The sequence below is a fragment of the Esox lucius genome, chromosome 19 (assembly GCF_011004845.1).
Source record: "Esox lucius isolate fEsoLuc1 chromosome 19, fEsoLuc1.pri, whole genome shotgun sequence".
In the NCBI taxonomy this organism is placed as follows: Eukaryota; Metazoa; Chordata; class Actinopteri; order Esociformes; family Esocidae; genus Esox; species Esox lucius.
Window position 1 is genome coordinate 11,965,723 of NC_047587.1, and position 24,286 is coordinate 11,990,008.

General features: G+C 43.9%; 1 protein-coding gene across 1 annotated transcript in view; it reads right to left on the reverse strand.

The window, feature by feature from the left end:
- Window positions 1-24,286, reverse strand: part of LOC105018286 (PDZ domain-containing RING finger protein 4) — a 142,719-nt gene that overhangs the window by 24,915 nt on the left and 93,518 nt on the right. The window contains exon 3 of the mRNA XM_010883588.3: window positions 1,430-1,677. Within this exon, the coding sequence (XP_010881890.2) occupies window positions 1,430-1,677 (248 nt within the window). The remainder of the gene's footprint in view (window positions 1-1,429; window positions 1,678-24,286) is intronic.

Below are 24,286 nucleotides of genomic sequence, written 5' to 3' on the forward strand. Positions count from 1 at the left end.
TGGTCAGGTTTAATGTATTGCATCTGGTCAGGTTTATTGTATTGAATCTGGTCAGGTTTAATGTATTGAGTCTGGTCAGGTTTAAAGTATTGAGTATGGTCAGGTTTAAAGTGTTGAGTCTGGTCATGTTTAATGTATTGAGTCTGGTCAGGTTTAATTGATGGAATTTAGTCAGGTTTAAAGGTTTGGGTCTGTTCAGCTTTAACATATTGGTCTGGTCATGTTTAACGTACTGGGTCTGGTCAGGTTTAAGAGATTGAGTCTGGTCATGTTTAAAAGTTTGAGTTTGGTCAGTTTTCAATGATTAAATCTGGTCAGGTTTGAGTCTGGTTAGGGTGCAGGTTTAAAATGTATTCTAAAGTTTGTGAGTTCTGAATATTAGTTGCCCAAATCACAAATCTGCTACTAGTACTGCTACTATAACAATCTGCCTCAAATTAAGCATCTTTAACTTACATTTTTTAACAGTTACCCTCAATTTGACACAGATCTTTTTATTCTGACAGTCTTTAACGATGGATTTAAAGTATAAATAAATGATCATCTCTGAAATGACACGACTAAAGTACTGAACGTGACATTGGATACTTGATTAATTTATTCTTGACATATGATACTTGATGAATCCAATACAACAAATTATCCATGGGATGTTGTTGGAAATAATTATAAACCAAACAATCACTTCAACTGAGATGGGTCTCAATTGCCTTCTCAGCGTGGTGTACAAAAGCCCACTGAACAGCTAATGTTTCACTGTCTCAGTCCCTAGAGAAGAAACCCAGATATTCTTTATGCTAAACTTCATCTTGTTCACAGTTTGCTTCCCCTTAGAGATGAATACTGTACCATACGTTCAGAAAATGAAAGGGAAGAAAAAATAATCCCTGTTTTCTTTTGTTGTCTTGAAATAAACCCCCAGTTGATAACTTGAAAGTCTTTAAATTGCGAGGATCTACCTCCATAAGAAGCTCGTATGGCGTAAACCTTGAATTTTCTCCCACACACTAAGAGATTGGTCTCTCTGGCATTACCGTGAAGCTTTGAAATGATTGTACTTGTATGCACAAAAAAACAACACAATCCTACGTGGGTTGTGTTTCTGAAAGGCTTTGTAGCTGAACAGTACATTATTTATCTCCACAATAAGCCTCCAGAGAGTACTTAGCCGTCTTTTGAGTGGCGTGATTCTGCGTTGTCAAGAGAAATTATAAACTAATATACTTTAAATTCCAAGGCTTCGGGGGGACCCATCCCTGACATTTAATATAATTGTGTGTGTTTCTGTTGCTCAGATCAGAGGCTACCTGCTGCACAGAAGGTAGGGGCATACCTGAGCTGATGGGGAATCGGTTTAGCCTTTTAGTCAATAAATACGATAACCTGGAGTCCTTTGCTGATATGAACGTGTTCCCGGATCGGTTCTTACCTGTCAGACAACAGGAAAGGACAGACGTCAGGCACGGGCGGGGTGGTGGCTCGGAGCTTGGCCAGGGCCATGATGTGTTCGAAGGTGATGTCCGTCTGCGTGCACACGTCCACAACGTCCTGAGTGGTGCCGCCATGGCGGCCAGAGGGGTTCCTCCTGAGCACCTGCACCACGATGGGGTCCTTGGCAGAGCGGAACGTCTCCACCGCCTCGTCATGACCGGCCTTGGAGTAGTCCCTGCCGTTCACCTATAGGGGACACGAGAGATGACGGTGAGCGCCACAGCCACTACGGAGAAATGGCTGGGAGGGTAATCAGGTACCCCGTCGAGGACTTTCCTTTGACATGGCGGGAACTGCTCTTTTCTGGAAGTTGTTGAGGGTGGTTTTGGCCGATTAATTGGCCATGAACAGCTTAAGTCGCAGGGCACCTATGATGTCGTGATCTTAGATAAACTGTACACGGCGAACGAACATTCCTATGAAGTAGATTGAAGTGTAAAAGTCAGTTTTTTGTTTTTTCCCACTAGCTGTTAGGGTTAGCAGAGAGGAAAGCTGTTCCTAGACATGTACCTAGAAGAAACATCTCCCCCCGCAGCGATGCTGAGACTAATACTGCAATATGACTAATAAAGAAACTACTTATCCAACCGGATAAAAAAGTATAATTCAGGAGAACACTTTGAGGAGCAAGTAAAGTCCTATACATGAATGCCTCACTGCTTCTACATGAACGAGTCAATGCATCATCATGAGTCAGATTAGTAGCTAACTGACAGCCAATATGGACAAAATCACTGGTTCATTTTGCCCAGTAACTTCACTGGAGTAAGAGTGTACTAGCCCAGAGGTGTATATGCCCGCATAGCTTAGGGCAAGCATTTCTGAGTCGATGTAAAGCGCTACGTTTTCCTAAGAATTCTGGCTACATTAGACCATCGGAGAAAAGCTATTGGCCAATGTCAACAAGTTGACACAGGATATAAATCACCCAGTTATATGAATGTGCTCAGACATTAGAGGGTCATTCACAAGTAGCAATGTCGTGACAAAAAAAAAGCTACAATGCAAACCAAGTAAATGACCAGAAGTTCTTGTGCGTGATGAAACTTATTTTCTGAAGTTTATTGTATTTGCTAACTCGGCCTAATATACAACATACTAAAGACACAGTTCAGCAGAAACTCAGTAGTTAACTCCTAAAAAGAAGTATTCATCATCCTAAAGTGCTGTACTTGTTGTACCTGTTTTTATTGCAATTGTGTAACAAACAAATATACTGTGTACTGTATATTGTACACGGTTACAGTAAAAGAAATACTACTATTTCAGATCATAGTGGAGGTAGTGCTTCCCCAAAATAGCACACACTGCATAACTACATTAAGTTGTATTCTAATTATGGCTTTCAGTGGTACTGTTTAGCTGGCGGCGGAACAACGGCTCTCGGAATGAAACAATAAACGGGAACCGTTCAAACAGGGAACTTTCTCACATGCATTATAAGGCAGGCGCTATACTATGAGGCAGCAGAACCCACCATGCATCAGGCTCTACTAAGACCTTATCTTAAAGTAGTTCTGTACTGTGTCAGCCTGTCTGCAGACAAACTCATCCAAAGCAACAACAATGTTTTGCAGGGAACTGAATTACCGGCGCCACACCCCTGCCACTTGAGCCCTGCTGGATCACAGTCTCTCAGGGATAAGACATCATCCTTCCACCTTCAGTCCACCATCATGTCTTCTGATCAGACAATAACTTACACACACACTATATATATTTCACTTACGGCATGTTCTGGTTCCTGGACTAACCTTTGTGTAAGTGATATCAGCTGATACATAACCTGGGTCAGCAGAGTTCCTGTGGAGCAATATGATCACTGACAAAGACTGAAGCACTCATTTTCCTCCCTCATCACTCCCTCATTTTCCCCCCTTCATCATCCTCTCCTATCTCTCCTCTATCTTCTCTCCTGTCACCTCACCTCTCTCCCACTCTCTTTCCATACACCTGATTTTCTCTGTGTCCAGTCAGCAGTTAAAAACTGCTCTGCTACAGACCTCAGCATCGTTCCTCCAAACTCGGACTACGAATAATTATGAATAATAACTAGCCAATACAGGAGGTTATGGTGTGAACCTATCCATCTCTCCCTAGTCCTCCTCACTACCTCCCCCAGTCCTCCTCACTACCTCCCCCAGCCCTCCACACTTCCTCCCCCACTCCTCCTCACTCCCTCCCCCACTCCTCCTCACTACCTCCCCCACTCCTCCTCACTCCCTCTCCCACTCCTCCTCACTACCTCCCCCAGTCCTCCACACTCCCTCCCCCACTCCTCCTCACTACCTCCCCTAGTCCTCCTCTGTCCCTCCCCCAGTCCTCCACACTTCCTCCCCCACTCCTCCTTACTAACTCCCCCAGTCCTCCTCTCAAGCTCCACCAGTCCTCCTCATTACCTCCCCCACTCCTCCTCACTCCCTTCCCCTGTCCTCCTCACCAACTTCCCTAGTCCTCCTAACTAACTCCCCCAGTCCTCCTCTCTCCACCAGTCCTCCTCTCTCCCTCCACTAGTCCTTTCCTTCCCCAGTCTCCCTCTCTTGATGTGCCTCCCTCTCAGGTCCAAGTTATCCCCCTCCCTCTTTATTAGTCTGTCTCTCCCTCCCTCTCTTTCCATCCGTCTGTCCTTCCTTCCCTCCCTTTATTTCTGTCTGTCCCTCCTTTCACTCGGTCCCTCCCTCTCCTTCGACTCCCCCCCCCCCCCCCAGTCTGAGGAGCCCAGTTAACTAATCCTGGAACAGCGCAGAGGCTCTGTCTGAAGAAGGGAACAAAGGAGTGGGACCAGATAAATGAGGCTGCCGATGCTGTATGACAGTCCTGGAGAAAAATGATCCAACCAACCGGCTCCCTGGTCTCTGGTACAGGCTGTCCTGCGGGGCCCTCCAGTGCAGCCCAACTGGCTCCCTATTCACTGACTACTGCACTCCTTGTGACCAAAGCCCAACTGTCCCAAGTAGTGGACTGTAGGGAACAGGGGCTCATTTAGGAGGCCGTCCTCAGATTCTAGTCTTGCTGCTTACTGCAGCGTACTGGGTAGACGACACACACACAAGACAAACAACACACACACCCGTACACCTGACACACACGTACACACAACACACACACGTACGTCAACACCAGGGAGTATGGAGGGATTTTTCCGTTTGTAGATTTTCATCAGGATGAGCCAGATGGAACAATTAATCTCCAATCAACAAACAGAATATTAATTAACTCCGGCTGTGTGTGTGTGTGTGTGTGTGTGACGGACATATATTTTTTTTTTTGCTGCTGTTCTTTTAAATTCATGGCCCTGATTAGAGTGGTTTCATATTCACTTTGTTTCTTGTGACCAGATATTCATGTGCCCTCTGATATCGGCACACAGATTCAAGGCGGTTCCTCAAACTCTACTCTCCAGTGTACAAATCCATATTCATTAACAAACACACGCTGGTAAACAAAAGCTGTTCACAACAAATTATTTAGCAGGAGCACACTGTTGATAATTTCCAAACTGTAAATCCAAGAATGTCCACAACTGCTCCATATTCATTTACAGAGTCAACATGATTTATCGTAATTCTGTAGCAACACAGAGAGACAACTACAGTTCTGATGGTGCATCTGGCCCCAGTCTGGTTTGTACTTCCCGAGACCATGACCATTGGAAATATCAGTGGTTTTGGGAGGAGAAGGGGGCCGCTGTGGGACGGCGAGATTGAAGAAAGGGAGCGCGTCACATCTGTTGTGTGCTTGGAGATGAATCCCAGGCATCTGCGGCGGGCAAGAGACGGTGTTTTCATTCAAAGCCCAGAAGAGGACCTCCGCCGCATCTCACAACAAATGCAATACACTGGCTTATTAGACCGAGACAACAAGATGGAACCGCTTGTCTGTTTCACTCTTTCCATTTTTCTGAGACAGAACAGAGCACGTGAGCAGATAGCATTTCAAAGAGGCCTATTTATTGTGATACCATAAAGCCAACACTGTTTTTATGTTATAGCACAATTTGGACCAAAAAACTGGAAGATTTTGAAAAATATATTTGCTGTATTGTTTGAAAATCTAGTTTACATGAAACATGGTCAGTCTCCCCCCCATCCTCGCTTTACTTCCTCTCCTCTTCTCTCACTGTCCTATTGATCACAGACTCACCATTTAATGTTGGTTAACTGAGGGCTGACTGATTGCACAGTTGGACCTGCTACTCTCAGGACCAACAGATAGAAAAATGTGGTTAGTCAGAAAAAGCTGACTAATGAAGTGGTTTTTCTAACTCTTTCTTTAGGGTTAGCATTAGGTATTACCTGTTAAGTTTAGGGTTAGGCAATAGGGCTAGGTTAAATTTAGGCATAAACGTTAGGTTAATGAGGTTAAGGTTAGGATATGGGTTTAGGGAGTTTAGGTTAGGTTACATTTATTAAATTGAGGATACGTTTATTTAGACAGCTAAGTAAATGTGTGTGTGGCAGTAGCAGTGGCAATCAGCTCCTCTCAGCTAGCATAGATTACTCAGAGAACTGAAATGATTGATGTACTTGTGTTCTGTGGAAGGTAATAGCAGCTCGGGGCAATAAACTCTAATATACCATTATCTTTTTACGGTTTACAATTAACCACATACATAGTTTTACTGCCCTAGTGCGGCGTACTGTGTGTTAATGTAGTGTTTTTATTTGTAATTTAAGATCGTTTAGATGTTTTACTGTTGTAAATTGGATTTTGGATCACAGGCAAATGGATAAATCACTAAAAGAGGAATTCAATTGTAAAAAAGAAACAGCATTCTTTTGCAGTCAACTGACAGAGCATGTGCTATTTGCACATTGAGACAGTTTAAATGGCCTTTCATGCTAGTCTTTCGAATCACTAGCATGCAGCTAACATCATTTTGTATGTCTTTGACCAGACTGTTCACTCTGACAGTAGTGTCCTGTATTTAACATTGTAGAGGGTAGTCTTGAGTGGGGTGCTAAACAACACATCTCCCCCAACACTCACATCATATCCCCGCTGTCTCACGTCTCTCTCCGGCTGGTTCAGATTGAGTGGCAGCAGTATGCAGATGGACAAAGAGTGATGTACAGAGATATAAAGAGAAACATATACAGAGATATAGAGACATGGAGGTAGATACTCATATAGTTTTTTTATTCACAAAGCTCCCAGACATCATGCATGCTCAAATGCCCTACCTCAAAAAAAACAGGATACAAATGTGATTTAAAAACATAACTCCAGATCTTCCTTCTCACTGACCAAGCACAACACCATCTGAAAGTCCAGGTACTGATGAATAACCTCAGGTTTCCCACCAGTCAATGATACTGTAGTCAAACTCAAACCTCAGTCTAGCTGCCAGCATCCCCTCAAACATGCAAACCACATCCAAAGTCCCTTGCCCCTTCAAGCAACTGCATCTTGTCTTCTTACAGAGAGAGCGACATAGGCAGACAGACAGACAAAGGTAGACTGAGTCAGAGAGATGGATAGACAGGGAGAAAAGTGAGACTGGGAGACAGAGTGACAAAAACAGGGAGAGAAACAGAGAGGAACGGAGAAAAAGTTAGACAGGAAGGAGAACAGGAGAGGGAGCAATACTTAGTAAAAATGATACCTTCAGTGTCATTTTTACTAAGTATTTAATATTTATTCCATTTCAATTTTATTTTGGTTTTCACCGTTGTTGCTTATTATGTGATTATTTCTTCACTATTGCTTTGGCAATGAAAACAAAGGTATTTCATTGGCAAGGGAGAGACAGAGGCAGAATGAGAGAGAGAGAGAGAAGCAGAGCAACATATAGGTCATTCAGCCTCAGGAGCACTGTGCTTGCGGACATTGATTACACAGCTGGTCCTGCTGGTCCCAGAACAGGTGAGAACCCAACGGATGTTCCAACAGTCACTCTGTGGGGACTGGAGAGATGGCCCCTGTGCAACATGGGTACCGACCAGCTGCATGGAGACAGCAGACAGACGTTCCAGCATGGCAAGGAAGGATGGAGGAGTACAGGAAGGATGGAGGAGTGGAGGAAAGATGGAGGAGTAGAGGAAGGATGGAGGAGTGGAAGATGGATTGAGGGGCTGAGGACGGATGGAGGAATGGCGGACGGACGGAGTAGTGCAGAATGGATGGAGGAGTTGAGAATGGATGGAGGGTTGGAGTAAGGATACAGGAGTGGAAGATGGAGGGAGGAGTGGAAGAAAGATGGAGGAGTGCACCCACCTGCCTGGAGGAGATGATGAGTGGTTTATAAGCGGGGAGGGGGTGGACTGGGAAATGGCCTGCCTTAGGGAAGAGTGAAAACACACAACAACACTGCAAAGCCACACAGTTCTAATAATAAAACCATGTGTGTGTGTGGGAATGTGTGTGTGCGCATGTTTGCGGTGCAAGTAAATACTATTACATCAGCCACTCACATAGTTTTCTTCTCATTATTGTTTGTTTTCTCAACTCAGAGAAAGATAGAGAAACAGAGAGAAAACCGTGTTGAGAGAGAAACCAGAGAAAAAGAAATGAATAACACATTGCTGACAGCTACTGAAGGTCTTCCAAGTATGTGAATGAATAGATAGGTCTCTTACAGTGCCAATAAATGTACTGTGAACCCCCGTCTTTGAGCTGCACCAAGGACTCAGTTTGCAGTTTCCTAAATAAGGAACGATATGCAGATGAAGAAGGGGACAGTTAATCGGGAAGTGTCTTGAAACCTACTCCTGTTTCCACAGAGTAATTCCCAATACGCTGGCCTGTGACAGACAAGTGATCTTGACACTACTGTGTATGTGTGTGTTTTACAGAAAAAGGTTGGGATTTCAATTTGCAATGCCTAAATGTCTTTTCTCAATAATAAGTGTGAATGTAAAACAAGAGCAGCAGTTGGTTACAGAATGCATCAATCGGCTGAGAGACAGACAGAGAGACAAACTATTTCAGCTACTCCCGGGGCGATAGCCCCCAAACCGCGGTGCGCTCAGCTCTGGTGACATGGAACCGCAGTAAAAACAGAGCACCAGTCCACCAGGGAAATCTGACAATCCACCCCAACATCTCAACATGAACCAACTAACAGCCCTTTAACCCTTTACCGCTTCATCACAAATGGCACCCTATCCACTCCATACACACACACACACACACACACACACACACACACATATATATATATGAATGCACAGCCCAGTTCAAAAGTAGTGTACCACATAGACAATAGTGTGCCATTTGTCACTCAGCTAAGATAAAGCATGCGGCACAAGGGGTCCCTGGGCAGTTTTTTAACATTAAAGACCCACTCACTGGCCTCTTCGGTCGGGAAGTGATATGCCTGCAACATTTGATGAATTCCACCAATTTTCTTTCTCTGAGCTCAGCCTGATACCCTATAGAGCAGTGCTCACTTTGTTTCCTAACCTCCCAAATTCCTCCATCTGTAATCCCATAACTGAGAGCCACTGACACCCTTAAAGGGGCTATCTGCAGTTCAAACAATAGCAGAGTATTTCACTGTCATTGATTTGACAAATAGCTGTAAAGCACAGTTACGGTCTACAGCTACATTGTTTATTAACAGTAAAATAACATAATATTTTGGGTTTTAAACTAATTAGACATGTTTAATGTACTTTATATTCTTCAAGACTCAATGGGTACATTTAAAACACACATTTAAAAATGCATGCAGCAACTGCAGATTGCCCTTTTAAACCAGTGTCAGGTGTGTTATCCAATTTGTGGCCATAATTATGGATAACTACATGTAATGGTAGCTATATTGCAAAGTGACAATCTATCCAGGCACTGACCTATGTTCAATGTCAACGACTGACACTAAATAGGTAAAGAACGCTCAGTGAATTTGAATGGATTGTGCAACGATCCATAATCTCTGCTCTGATGCTGCCTGGAGGTGATGGAGGGAGGCTGACGCCTTGTCCCGGGCAGCCTACTCCAGGGTCACTTCTGCTGGGTTGATCTAACCCCGAGAGGGCCTGGAGAATGACCTCTGGGTACTAACAGATAGGCAACACACTAAGAAGAAACTTAATCAAACCCCAGAGTCTCTGTGTGTACACACATACACACAGATGCGTCTGAGATAACCGTGTGTGGTTCAAGAGGAAGAAAAGCATTGAGAACACGTTTTGTCTTCACATACAGTATTTGAGGATTTAACCAGATCCAGTGTTGTTGCCAAGCAGCACCTCTTAGGCTCCAAACACCTGGGTCCTAAATGGCAACCAACTCCCTACACAGTCCTGGTCAAAGTTAGTGCCCTAATGCATGGAAAAGGGCACTATTTGGGGTGAATACATACAGCTTATTGCCACTTTACCACCAAATTAGATCAATAAACTATTTAATCTTCATCCCTAAAAGATTACCTCCAAATATTAGGGCAATAATTACAGTGTCCCATTTCAGCTGATTTATGAATTTCTACTGCAGATTCCAAAAATGGCTTGTAGTGGGTGTGTGTATGTGTGTGTGTGTGTGTGTGTGTGTGTGTGTGTATAAGATACGTTAATCAGCTTTTCAAAGTTAATGACACATTTACAGTATGTAGATGCTGTAATACGATTTAGTGATGCATAGTTATCTTCTCTGCTTTAAATTCCATGTATTAACTCACTTTAAATTCGTTTTTATCTCTCATCAAAATGAAAGAGAATTAAGGCACTTGGGTAAATGACTAAATAATGACCTTACAGCCTCTTTGGTGCTGAGTGATATTGGCAGCAGTTTCTCTATGTTGCACAAAACAGAAAAGCGGTCAGACAGCTGGGTGTAGTGATATGTTTTAAGGAAGCGGTCAGACAGCTGGGTGTAGTGATATGTTTTAAGGAAGCGGTCAGACAGCTGGGTGTAGTGATATGTTTTAAGGAAGCGGTCAGACAGCTGGGTGTAGTGATATGTTTTAAGGAAGCGGTCAGACAGCTGGGTGTAGTGATATGTTTTAAGGAAGCGGTCAGACAGCTGGGTGTAGTGATATGTTTTATGTGATGTAATGTTGTCACTCATTTGCTGACTATGAACATTCGCTGCTCCTCCAGAACTGAAGCAGGAGAGAGGAGGAGAAACGGAGTGAATTGCCTTTCAACGTGGCTCCACCGTCCAATATATCAAACCCTTCGTAAATATTGAGAAAGGAGAAATTTCACTCTCCATTTGAATCGATTTTCCCAAAAGTATGCGTTTGAAATCAAACAGTGAATATGAGATTAAAGTTAAGATGATCAGCTTGCATTTGCAGGTTATGTATATATTCCTTTCAACATGAACGTAAAAACACTTCTATGTACAAAGTTTGCATATTACAGGGCAAAGGAGGACTCTGCAGTTCAAAATGCAGATGAAAAGTAAAACCTTAATTGTTCATGTAAAGCCCCTGACAATACACTCTAGTCCCTGTTAAACAAACTGCATGAAGACTCAAGTTAGTCCTAGTAGTACTATTCAGATCAGGTAAAGATTTACACCAAAATGCCTTCCATCCGAAGCTCTCTCTCGTTGCCAAACAATACTCTCCCCCTGACTAACAAACCGGAAGTGAATATTTAGGCAGAAGAACCATGGCTCTTTCTTTGGGTAAAACATCCAGGAAGCCAGACAGCTGTGCCACGGGATCCCAGTGACATCCATGTCTCACATTCAAACAGGAAGGAGGGTTCCTTCCTCACATTATTTACACGCGTTCCCTCCGCCCTGGCACCTAAAACACATCGCGGTCGGCCCGGTGGAGGCAATTAGCAAAAGGTAGGCACTATGTACGTACTGTGACGCCGCACACAACAAAGACACCTCGCCCAACTCCTCCTCGTCAGCCCCCTCAACACCCCCCCCCCCCCCCCGCCCTAAAACATCTCTGTTGCTGTCACACGGTTGCCACGGCAGCCCAGTGCTCATCAAGAGGAGAGGGGGGCGAGGGGAAGGGGGAGAATGAGGAACGAGGTCAAAGGGGGTTGCACGCGAGCTTTAAGATCCGACGTAATGAACGGGCGGAGTTTGACGGGTCACTCAGGACCCCTGCGGGTGGCCACTGATCCTCCTGTTAGCTGGGTAATTGGGAACCATGTGAGGCGGAGAGTTAAGAGGCTCTGTCTATATGCTCGACAACCAAGGAAAGAGAGGGGCAGAAAGAAATGACAGAGAGAAACAGAGAAAGAAAAGAGACAGACGAGAAAAGAAAAAAAACTCTGAGAGAAACAGAAAAAAAAACATCTTGAAACAACCGCAGTTTAAAATCCAAATCTGAAGGCAGAAGAACCACAGGTGAAAGATGATGCACGTATCGTCGTAATAAACATACAGAATGTAATTGTTGACAATTGTTTTAACCATTTTCTACACATCCAAAATGTGCAGTTGGTGTTCCTTTCAGAAATGCAGACCAGAGGAGAGAGCAGTCCTGTCTACATCACCCTGTGGCCTAACAGCTAACAGACCTGTCCATCTTGTTCAGGCCGAAGAGAACAACAGACCTGGACTACTGACTATAGCCGAGGGGTTAGACGACTCCCGGAGGACCCAGTAAGTGTGTTTGTGTGTGTTTGTGTGTGTGCGTGTTTTTGGCGCTCTAACCTCATTTTCAGGTCTTAATTCAGAAATTGTGGAAATGATTCTGAGAGGGGAGGCGTTTGACCAGGAAACGGCTGTGTTCTGATGAACTGTTGCCTGAACCGCACAGATGGTCGCCACGGTAAAGACGAAGCCTCCTGGGTCCCACTCTCCTTTTTCATGAGCAAATAAGAGCTCAATAAAGCTCCTGTAGTTCACAGCAGCGCGGCCCTAAGAGGCCGCCAGACACTCAAGGGCCACTGTGCTTCTGAAACACGTCCAGTCACAAACAGTAAATAGTGAGTTAGGCTGAGCTCTGAACAACCGCGTGTTGGCTGCGACACTGCAAAGGGTGATGACTCTATTGGCTATTCTGGCTGTAGTTCATGGAATGGACTTAATGAAGCCTGTTGGAAAAAAACAGCTTGCGCTCCTTAACCTGCAGACAGACGGGCCGACGGCAGTGAACAACGGAGATGATCAAGCACCCGACACCCAATGAATAGTCCAGTTGTTGACAATTAGGACGCTATTTCCAATGAGACAATGATGGAGTCTACTTGGATCATCTAACATGCACAGACTGGGGAGCATGGTGTAGTGGGCATGTTTAAAAGGAGGGCCACGATCACTAATGTAACCAGTCTCCCTCACGGTCTCCGTGTGTGGTCTGGTTTGCTCCTCCAAATAGTGGAGTCAGGTGGAGACGAGGGAGAACGTGAACATCTGTGTCATTTCCTAGTCACTCCAATCTAAACCCTTTACCTGTTATATCCTCTAACCCCTCCTCTCCCTGTTCTCCTCCTCTCATCCTCTCTTCTCCCATCTCCTCTCTCATCCTTTCCTCTCTTCCTCTCTCATACTTTCCACTCTCGTCCTCTCCTCTGCCTTCTAACCGCACTGTTCTCTTCATGTTATCCAGTCAAAAAACAAAGAAGGAGAAGATTGGATCTGAGACACGTCTCCCCTGCAGGGTTAAATGCTGTTGCCTCCCTGTGGAAACACGGAGGACTGAAGTAACTCCTCAAAGTTGTTCATTGCGGAGGATGTCCATGACAGGATAGGAGCTGTAATTTCAGAAATGTGCTTCTTTTGTACATGAAAAGATAATTACTTTCCAGCAGTGACAACCTTTTTTCTTCTATATTCTAATACCTATTATAAACTGCGTACCTGAGATGCTGAACGCTATGGCATATCACACCATATTCCATGGGTATGACAAGACTACTTTTCTTTTTGCATTGGTCCCTAGTTTATAATGACAACAACGCACCTCTTAGGCTTGTTGGTATATTGTCTAATATCGATGCTTACCGCCTTGTATTGTACTAAAGAACAGGCCTTATCAACAGTATTTCGACAATCCATTCTCAGCTCAGGGCTTTGCTTCATAATACCTTGCCATTGTTCAGTTTTAAGCGATTGCATTGAAAAACTCAGAACTGACTGTAAACTGTTTCTGGATGTCATTCTGTGGCAGACATCATTGGTGCAATGTTGAATGGTCCATTTAGAGGAGCATGCGAGTGTGTATTTGCCCATGCCTGTGTGTGTGTGCATGTGTGTGTATGTGTGTGTGTAGGTGTATGTGCAGGCATGGATGTGTGCCCTGACGTGTCTATTGGCACCACACAAACCAGACAGTCCAGAGGTCATGTCCTCTACCACACTGAGGTCACAACCTCGATCCTAATCGGGCGACTCCAGTGACATGTTGCAACGCAAAAACTAGCTTTCTTCCCTGGCTGATGACATCATCACGGCCTCACCCATAAAGGAGAATAATTCAGAAGTTTGTCTTCAAGCAGTTTAAGTGCATCCGCACCACACACAAGGGACCATCATGTTCAGGTCCTCTGTAGGGGCCCACACATGATTAGCTTCACCCATCATGACGGTTTTCAATAACAGAGAGTTCCAGCAGAGTGGGAGCATATATCTATCCAATTAACGAAACAAACCTGGCTAGTCAAAGACTCCTCATAAATCCGTGCTGACTGAATGCTGGACAAACACTTGGGATAGAAGTGTGTAGACATCCCACCTAGACACAAACTGAAATGAGCATGAATCAAAAGGTTCTTTGGAAGCGAATTTCTCCTCTGAGTCATTAGTAATAGCAGTGGCTGAGGGGCTGCAATGCCACTCCTCATCAGCGGCACTTCATCATTTCAAAGCAGAAAGCCCCCTCTTTGGTTTGATATGGCATGGGTCCAGTATGGGTGAATTGTTTGTGCTAATGAAATGCTGGGCTGTGTTTGTGTATGTACATGTATGCGTGTATGCGTGTGTGTGTGTGTGTATGTGTGTGTAATGACACCAGACACCAACAGCTTGGGCTTTCTACTCAAAACGTGATCTAAAACAAAGAGTCCCGGGAGTTGAACACACACAGTGTCTGCATCCCGAGCGCCATTCGGGTTAATTAGCTGACTTCAGCCAGACAGTGGGACCATTTGGTTAATTAGCTGACTTCAGCCAGACTGAGGGACCATTCGGTTGATTAGCTGACTTCAGCCAGACTGAGGGACCATTCGGTTGATTAGCTGACTTCAGCCAGACAGAGGGACCATTCGGTTAATTAGCTGACTTCAGCCAGACAGAGGGACCATTTGGTTAATTAGCTGACTTCATCCAGACTGAGGGACCATTTGGTTAATTAGCTGACTTCATCCAGACTGAGGGACCATTCGGTTGATTAGCTGACTTCAGCTAGACTGAGGGACCATTCGGTTGATTAGCTGACTTCAGCCAGACAGAGGGACCATTTGGTTGATTAGCTGACTTCAGCTAGACTGAGGGACCATTTGGTTGATTAGCTGACTTCAGCCAGACTGAGGGACCATTTGGTTAATTAGCTGACTTCAGCCAGACTGAGGGACCATTTGGTTAATTAGCTGACTTCATCCAGACTGAGGGACCATTCGGTTGATTAGCTGACTTCAGCTAGACTGAGGGACCATTCGGTTGATTAGCTGACTTCAGCTAGACTGAGGGACCATTTGGTTGATTAGCTGACTTCAGCTAGACTGAGGGACCATTTGGTTAATTAGCTGACTTCAGCCAGACTGAGGGACCATTTGGTTAATTAGCTGACTTCATCCAGACTGAGGGACCATTCGGTTGATTAGCTGACTTCAGCTAGACTGAGGGACCATTTGGTTAATTAGCTGACTTCAGCCAGACTGAGGGACCATTTGGTTAATTAGCTGACTTCATCCAGACTGAGGGACCATTCGGTTGATTAGCTGACTTCAGCTAGACTGAGGGACCATTCGGTTGATTAGCTGACTTCAGCTAGACTGAGGGACCATTTGGTTGATTAGCTGACTTCAGCTAGACTGAGGGACCATTTGGTTGATTAGCTGACTTCAGCCAGACTGAGGGACCATTTGGTTAATTAGCTGACTTCAGCCAGACTGAGGGACCATTCGGTTGATTAGCTGACTTCAGCCAGACTGAGGGACCATTCGGTTGATTAGCTGACTTCAGCCAGACTGAGGGACCATTCGGTTGATTAGCTGACTTCAGCCAGACAGAGGGACCATTCGGTTGATTAGCTGATTTCAGCCAGACAGAGGGACCATTCGGTTGATTAGCTTTCTTCAGCCAGACAGAGGGACAGAGTTTTTTAAATACCCTGCTTTTGTTATCAACTTTTCTTAGGCTCATTTCCAGAGATCGCTAGCCATCAATAGACTCTGTGCACCAGCGTAGTGACGAACTTCCGCTTTTGTCTAGAAGTCGGTATTGCAGTTTCTGGTTTACTTACTAATACTCATCCGCATTAGTAAACACCTAAACTCACAACAAAATAAGTGATGCTGTTGTACGGACAAAAATGAAATATAATGTACGTGACTCATTTAAGTTTCAAGGTACAAGTGGGGCATAATTTTAATCAGGAGAATGTCCTCTTTTTAATAAAATATGGCTTGTGCCATTCAATGACTTGAAATAGTCAGAAAAGGCGATTTCTTTATATACTTCCACGTAACTCAGGTTTAAGCGCAATTAATACCATATAGGACCAGATGTTTACTTCCTATGCCAGTTGTTATTTTTCAGTTTCGTTGTGAAATGAGGTTACAGAAGTAAAATAAAAGAGGAGACCTGTTTTGGTGCTTTTTTGAGGCTATGGAATTTTAAGCTTCATTCAGGTTAGAAGAGGCTGAACAAAGGTTCGTTTCAATTCACTTGCTATGGGGACGCGCTAGCGTTCCAGCTCAGCCAGCGTTCTTTTGCCGTTTTTGCAGCTAGGGTGAATTTTTATGCGTTCTATTGTCCTGCCTAATACTACACTAAAAAGGAACACGTCGCTAACTAGCTTAGACGATAGCCGGCCGGCACATCAAAGTAAACTACTTACCCTTGTATTTGTGCAGATAACTCGATACGTAGAGTTTGAATCCCTTGTTCCGCTTGTTTGTTGGAGCAGGGGACCAGGCATCAACAATTCGATGGACATCACTAATGCTTCTTTTAGGCAGGTATTGGAGACATATACTAAAAACTGACATTTTGGGCGACGCGGGTGATCGCCTTAAGTAAACCGGAAAATGATATGCCAACATCTGGCTAAAGCGGAAGTTCGTCCATACGCTTGTGCACAGAGCCTATTGCGTATAGTACTTACAAATGATAACTTCCACGCGTGGATTGTGGTGCTGGTCCCTATGTATCATAGCAACGCAAATACCTTGTTTCAACTTAAAGGTATTTTAAACAGACAGTATGATACTGCTGTACCTATTACTGGGAGTGCAACGGGACTTTTAATTTGAAAATAAATAAATATGCAACAGTAAATAAAGTAACGTAATCTGCGGACCTTTGGTATTTTTTATTTAGTATTATTTTAAAAGTTTTGGATGTATCGCGGGCCGGATAGAATGACTCAACGGGCCGGATCCGGCCCGGGTGCCTTATCTTGCCCAGGTCTGGTGTAGTAGGTAGAGACACAGAGTGTCACCCAGTAGACCAGGTATTGAATCTGTCCAGGGACAATGAAAGACTTGTTAAGGACTGGCTAGGCACCAGCTACATACAGTAAAACAAGCAAACAAGACAAAAGGAAGACTGAACTGTGCAGGGTGCCAGAAAATGTATCACAAATGTGATCCTGTTTACAAGTCTTTGAAATGCAGAGCTAAAATGTACAATGGTAGTATGGAACGCTGTTTGGGTCTTTGCATCTCAAAATTAACAAGGACATGTTATTGACCAAGCAGCACGCGTTTGCATGTACATTCTTTTTTACACGTAGGGATTACACAATCATTCGTATGTCACAGCGATTCATCAGTATATATGTAAGGAAAGGAAGTCTACATGGCTAAAAGATGGAATAAAACTCGTATTCCCTTACACAAGGTAGGTAGGACAGCTGCCCAGAATTTCTTTTTTAACTAAAAAGCTAGCTGACGGACACAAACAATATTTTCCCCTAGGAAACATATAGCTAGCAATACAAAATCATGTTTTTTACAGGGAAAGCTGGCCAGCTATAATGATATTGGCATTGCAATATCATTAAAATGTTTGTCTGTTCTTGTGTTATAAAGTCATGGTAATTGCCAAAAACATAGGTCTATTGGCTACCAGGTCTCTACACTTGGCCCATAAATAGCTTCTCTTCAAGCCCACTCCCTGGCTCACCACAATCACTTCTACCCGCAGGCTGGCTGAACTAGGCTTGCTTAGCTTTTCTTCCTTGTTCAGCAACAATTTTTAATTGACAGGAACTGAAATGGAATGCACCTCAACAGTATTCACATTTGTTTGGTGAGTTTGTGTGCAACTGGCAGATGGTGAGAGGAGAGATAACGCTGTCCCTCTCTTTTCTTTATAACAGCAGGGAAATAAAAGCAGACATGAACGAATGCACAGGACAAAACAACCGTCATTCACACCTTGCCGCCATGCAATAAGACAAGCCAGTTAACAGTTTCCCTCGAGCCTCAACATTTCAGCGTCCTTTATCGTTGGTGACATTTCGTTGAGGAACAGGCTCAAGCAGAATGGAGTAGAGCCTCTCTAGTCGATAAAGGACTTTCTGTGTGGAGGATCCATCCTCAGCATGCTCAGCCCCAGAACACTCACCTTTAATTTGGCCCAGTGAGATGTGTGTGTGGGTGTGTGTGTGGGTGTATGTGTGTGTGGTGTGTGTGTGTTTCTGGATGGATGAGGGATGCAGAGACAGGTCTAGAGATCAGTGAGATCAGGGGAGGCGGGCGGATTCGAAACTCCCAGGGTTGAGGCAGGTGCTCTGGGTATCACTCCACAGGTCACTGGGCACCCCCTGGAGCTACCCTGATAAGCCCTGCACTGACAGCAGGCTGATGAGGGGATGACACACACACACACACGCACACTCCCACAATCACACACACACAGACCACGACTCGCATGGCCGGGCTCAAGGGAGGCAGCCGGCGATAAGAAGCCTCATGAATACAGACTCACAGAATCACAGGGCGCATTAGCATTCTAGCATTCACCGCTAAAGGCCCTGTCCTCTCCAGAACAGAGTCTAGACAAGAGAGACTGGCCTATCAGGAGCTATTATTAGGCCCACTGCAATCAATAGTTAGCAGCATCCTGCTAGCATGTGAAAGGCCAAGGGTTCTGTCAGCCAAGCTTACCGCCAATGAGGAGTCATTTTGTCCAAAATGTTGCAGAAGTCTAAGAAATATATAATGTATGCTATTGTTTTTGGAAATATAGGTTATCATCATCCAAAAGATAGTTATTCAACATGACACAATTGCATCGCTTATCACGCCCATTGCTTACCTCTTATTTTTCAACAGCTGGTTATGTGTTTAGGAAACCCTCCACTTCTTCACTGTTTAAACTGCATACACAAATTATGTTTGGGAAATCAAAATTCTAACAACACAAGTGTGTTAAAGAGACATCTTTGGACAAGTCAAGGACAGAGGGGTGCATGACTTCAAAAATGGCAACAAACCCCCCCCCAACAATTTCAAATATATTTTCAGGCAGAATGATGGACTTGGTCTTTCTGAAGCTGGAGGTTCGGGGTTTTACTAGTGTGTGTGGAGTTGGAGCTTGGATGGAGCTTGTTTCTATGGGCATTGTAAAGTAAATGTTGAGGAATGACAGCTTACTGACCCGAAACAGGATGTCTTTTTACATGTTTTCCACTTTCATTTTGTCCATGGCTCCTGTTGTTATTATTTTAACTCCCGTTCAGTGAGTGGCTAGCTAGATGAAGAGAGGGCCTACTTGTTATTCCTGCAAGAGGTGTGGGTTTTCAACAGTGAATGGGGAGTTGGAGGTCGGCTATTGCTACAGGCTGTGGGATCTTGATTATATTTGTGTTTAAGTCACACTGTCACAGCGACAGTTTCACCAGCTCCTCTCTTTTTAATGAGGCAATATTTCAACGAGATCCTCAAAAAGTGTTTTGTGAAGCTCAATGTCTGCCTCAGATATAATCGATTCCTCATCAATGTGGGGGGAAAGGGAATTTATTAGATTGCAAAATCTATTCAAAAGTCCAGAAGAGTTAAAGCTTGGAGCAAGCACTGCTTTCTACAAGCTTATTGAATTGCAAATCTTTAAAGTAATTATTTCACTTCAACTCAGATGATGATGCACATGAGCAATATACATGAGCCAAATGGTAATCAGTAATGTAAATGAGTCATCATGTTTGAGGTGCCGAAAGCATATTAATCACAACGACAAAGCAACAAAGCCTTAAATCTGAGGAGTAACTGCAATCTTATTCATATCAATATTTAAGTTGTGTATCGTGTTTAAGTTCTCCTAATCAAAAGATAAGCCATTTTCACCAGTCCATTGCACACATTCTGTCTAGCATCAAGAACCCAATCAACAGAGAGTAGCAGAATGATGCACCTCAGGGGGGAAAGTGGTGTGTGAGTGTGTGTGTGTGTGTGTGCACGCTAAATGTGTAGAGTTACCAGCCCTGGGGGGTAACTAACTGGTGGCAATGTTGAGTTGTGTTTCCTCTCCCACAGTTCACCAGCGGCACCTCCTACACACCAGAGATCCTCTCACAAATACAGGCTTTTGAACCTCCCCACAGCCTTAACACCAAGGAGAAAACTAGCTGACATACTGGGGAGACTGCCGTCCTTTTGTCACCTATAGCTGACTGTCTCCCACACTCTTGCTGAATGGTAAAAATGCTGCATTTCTATGGTGATACGGACACTCAAGTCAGGGGATGGAAGGGAATGTAGTTCATCACTGGACAAATCTCCATGGGTGCGGACCGATCTTGAGAAAGACAGGTGTGTTTTTGCACTTGTCTGTTTGTGTGTTAAAGCTAGGTTCAAATACATTTTGTGTTTGAGTATCTGTTTCAGATTCCATGAAAATACGTTTGAAATACTCTTCTCTAACTCTCTAATTCTGTGAAAGGCAAATGTTCCCATTTTACAGATCAAAGTTGAATTAATTTCTGATAGTGACTTGGAAACAAAACATCTCTGAAAAAGGTTCCCTCACTGAGGACATGAATTCTGCCCTTCTAGCCAAGAAAAGGCTTTTGGATGGACTGTTTGGTTTCATTAAACCACCAAGCGTGGCTGCATGTACCAGCAAAACGTTTGAGGATTACCTCCTTTACCCCAAATCATCTGCCAAAATATGGATCCTATCAACTGATGACATACACTCACTTAAAGGATTATTAAGAACACCTGTTCAATTTCTCATGAATGCAATTATCTAATCAACCAATCACATGGCAGTTGCTTCAATGCATTTAGGGGTGTGGTCCTGGTCAAGACAATCTCCTTCGTGCCCTGGATGTGCATCCCACAAATCTCCATCAACTGCAAGATGCTATCCTATCAATATGGGCCAACATTTCTGAAGAATGCTTTCAGCACCTTGTTGAATCAATGCCACATAGAATTAAGGCAGTTCTGAAGGCGAAAGGGGGTCAAACACAGTATTAGTATGGTGTTCCTAATAATCCTTTAGGTGAGTGTATATGCAGTCACACATAGTTGCAATTGAATCATGTTCTAGCATCCTCGGCAGACCAGATCATGGCTCAGTGTCCAAAGATCTTTCTGAAACTATGATTCCTTTTGAATGGGCCAGTGGTTCAGCGGCCCATTCAAAAGCTACATGCTAAAACGCTGGTTCAAATCTCTCCCACTGCTCTTTCAGCAGGGATACTCTCCTTCAGCTTTTCCCACTGTCTCTGTTCATAACGCATAGAAATGCCTGAAAAATATAAACAGAGAGGAAAGTCACTTGTCATTTTGTCCTCTTTCAAAACAATTTAGTCATTTAAAAAACATTGTTTTCCAGAGCAACTAAAAAAGTATTTAGAGTTAAGCGCCCAGCTCGAGGACACAATAACAGAAGTGATTTGTTCTTGATGGCTCGGGGATTAGAACAGCTATCTTCTGTTTGTCTGTCCCACTACGGTCCATGACCACAATGGGTGCATTTTATGAATAAAGTGAAAAAATACAATATAAAAATGTGTGTACTCACTACTTGAAGATGCTTTGTACTAAAACATTCAGTACTAAGTTACCCTTAAGTATATGTTAAATACTCATTTTAAAATACTGTCTTTTTCAAACGGTTCAAATAGTCTCAAATACATTTTAATGGTGTGGTAACTCATGGCAAATTTTGGAAAAGTGAGTGCATTTAGCTTTTCCTCACTTCTAAAAAAGTATATTTTAGCCGTTGGTTTAAAGGTTAGGGTTATAATTGACCCTAATACTGACCCTGTATTTCTCCCTGATTGTGTGAAATCTGATGTGTGATTAAGGCCCTGCTTCTTCACAGCAACTCCCACAAAACTCAGGACAGTTGTTGTCGAGATGTGTGTCTCCAGAAACACAATCGATTCACTTGTGGTACTGATCACGCTGTTCAATCAACAATGAAGTTTAGGCTGAAATCCCAATGCGCCTCCTACCTTGATTGAGGTCAAAAGGAGTCGCTAGAGTTTAACCAGTCAAGCCCAACATATTTGATTACCAACACCCCAATTCTCCACGGTGCTGGCCAATTGCACTGTCCTCAACAGGACCCTGGGCTAATTCACCCTGAAACCCTGGTTTTGCAAAGAAGCAAAACCAGGGCTAGCGGTAATACGTTTTGTCCCCGAAAATAACTCACAAGTATTGTAAAACAATGTATGTGTGTGTGTGTGTGTGTGTGTGTGTGTGCGCGCGCGCCAGGGGAGCACTGAGCGGGAGTCCATTAGTGTTGGCGTTGTGTCTCTCAGCTCATCACTAACTGCCTGAGCGTCATCACTCATGTCAGTTCTTCTACGCCGCCCGCGGCCACCTGCCACTCAAACACCAGTGGGAGTGTCTTGTCTGCCGCTGAGCCGGTGGTAACACTTCAACAGCTCCCCCAGAACGCCACTTTAACATACTCAGGGCCAGCCGGTCAGCTCCTAAAGAGCTTTGTCCAGTGGGGCAAATTTAAGAGCAAGTTCGTGGCTTATGAGAAAATAACTAAATCTGTGTTCTCCTTTGTTTTTCATTGAGGAGGAATGAGAGTAGCTAGACAGCTAGATAATACTATACGTGAGGGAGTATCTGACATGGATTGAGAGTAGCTAGCTAATAGTACAAGTGAGAGAATTTCTTCGTGGTACGTCAGTCTATCGCTTGATGTGGTCTGGGGAGAGAGAGGGGAGTAGATTTGGGGACAAGGGTTTTTCTAGAGCGCTTCCGTGGGACCAGTGCAGACCCCCTCCAGCTATCCCATACTGCATACTTGGAACAGGTTGGATTCCCAAGGGGAACCTGGGAAGAAAACATTCAAATGAACGCCTGGCTAAGAGCATCTGCTAAATGTAAAATGTACCTTAGGATAGCCTGAGGGAGTCAGGAAAAAATGTAGTTTTTAGAAGAACTGTGTTTGGGTCTATGCATGTTCAAATCAATAGGAGGATCTTTTTTCTCCCCTAAGAGGTTTGAGGCCTAGATTTGGACACGATCTTTGACATCAGAACATAGATAGACGTCTCTGAAGGAGCAAACAGATGCATCTCTCAAGAACCACACTTAGAAATGTATAAATAGATGAATAACTTGCTTTGAAAAAAAGTGTCTGTAAAACAACATAACTAGTATTGCTATAAAACTACCAATGCATGGCAAAGGGAATGAGAGAAATAGAGTTCTGATTTCATTAAACCCTATGACACATTGTACCATTTCAAATTAATACCCGGCAAGAAATAAATCAACAAACAAAAACAAAGAAAATAAAGTGATAAAACATTAAGACTAATTACATCCACAGAAAAACATTAGAGTGAGAGGAAAGAGAGATTCAGAGAAAGAAAGAGAGGAAAAGAGGGAGAGAAAGAAATATACCCAGCAGTCCATCACATCATGCCCACATAGCTCTCTGCCAGACCCCCCCCCCCCAACCTAAGCTCTAGAGAGACATTTTATTTTAAGCCTCCAACCAAACAGAAGAATATCTAGGCTGCTTGGAGAAATCACGTTTTGTGTTCTTTGTTTCACGAGGAACACCAACCAGTTGCCTTAACTAGGGGAGTTTCTTGCTCCCCTTATGCCTGACACAGTATCTGAGGTTGCACCTTGGCAATGGCCCCAGGTGGATGTTACAAGATGTAGGTCAGCTTATGGCAGGGAGATACTACATACTGTCTAGCCTACTGTCTATACCCCTCGGCCAGACAATCTCAGCCATCCTTTCCATCTCCAGGCCAATTGGCTGCTGGAGCAGAACGTGAAGCTGGTAGAGCTCTCTGTTACAGCAACACAGCTTCAACACAAAGTAACACAAACTGTATATTGTCTCCAGTATGAGGTGCCTTAATAGGGTGGGATGTTTCGATACTTAATGCCAACGTGTTCTCCTCTGGGAGTGCCCCAGGGTGGGCAGCTTCTGTTTAAAACACCTAAAGCAGTGTACTCCAGGTCTATTAAGCAGCACTGTGAACCCTGCTGGGTGAACTGGTGGGTTCATTTCACATTCTATTAAAGACAACATGGTGTTTCAACCGACAAGGCCCTAAAATCCATTACCCAGACTGAGAGGGCATATGGTGCTCTATTAGAGGGTGAACACATTGCTGAATACAGTAGCCAGGCCATCTACATACACAGAGTTGATGGGGACTGTGTTATTAGTGTACAGGAGTAGGGAAAATGGAGCTGTCACAGCAGTCTTTTTATCCACAGTGGAAACTTGGTCAAATGCATCCCCAGTCAATCTCCAGTTATTT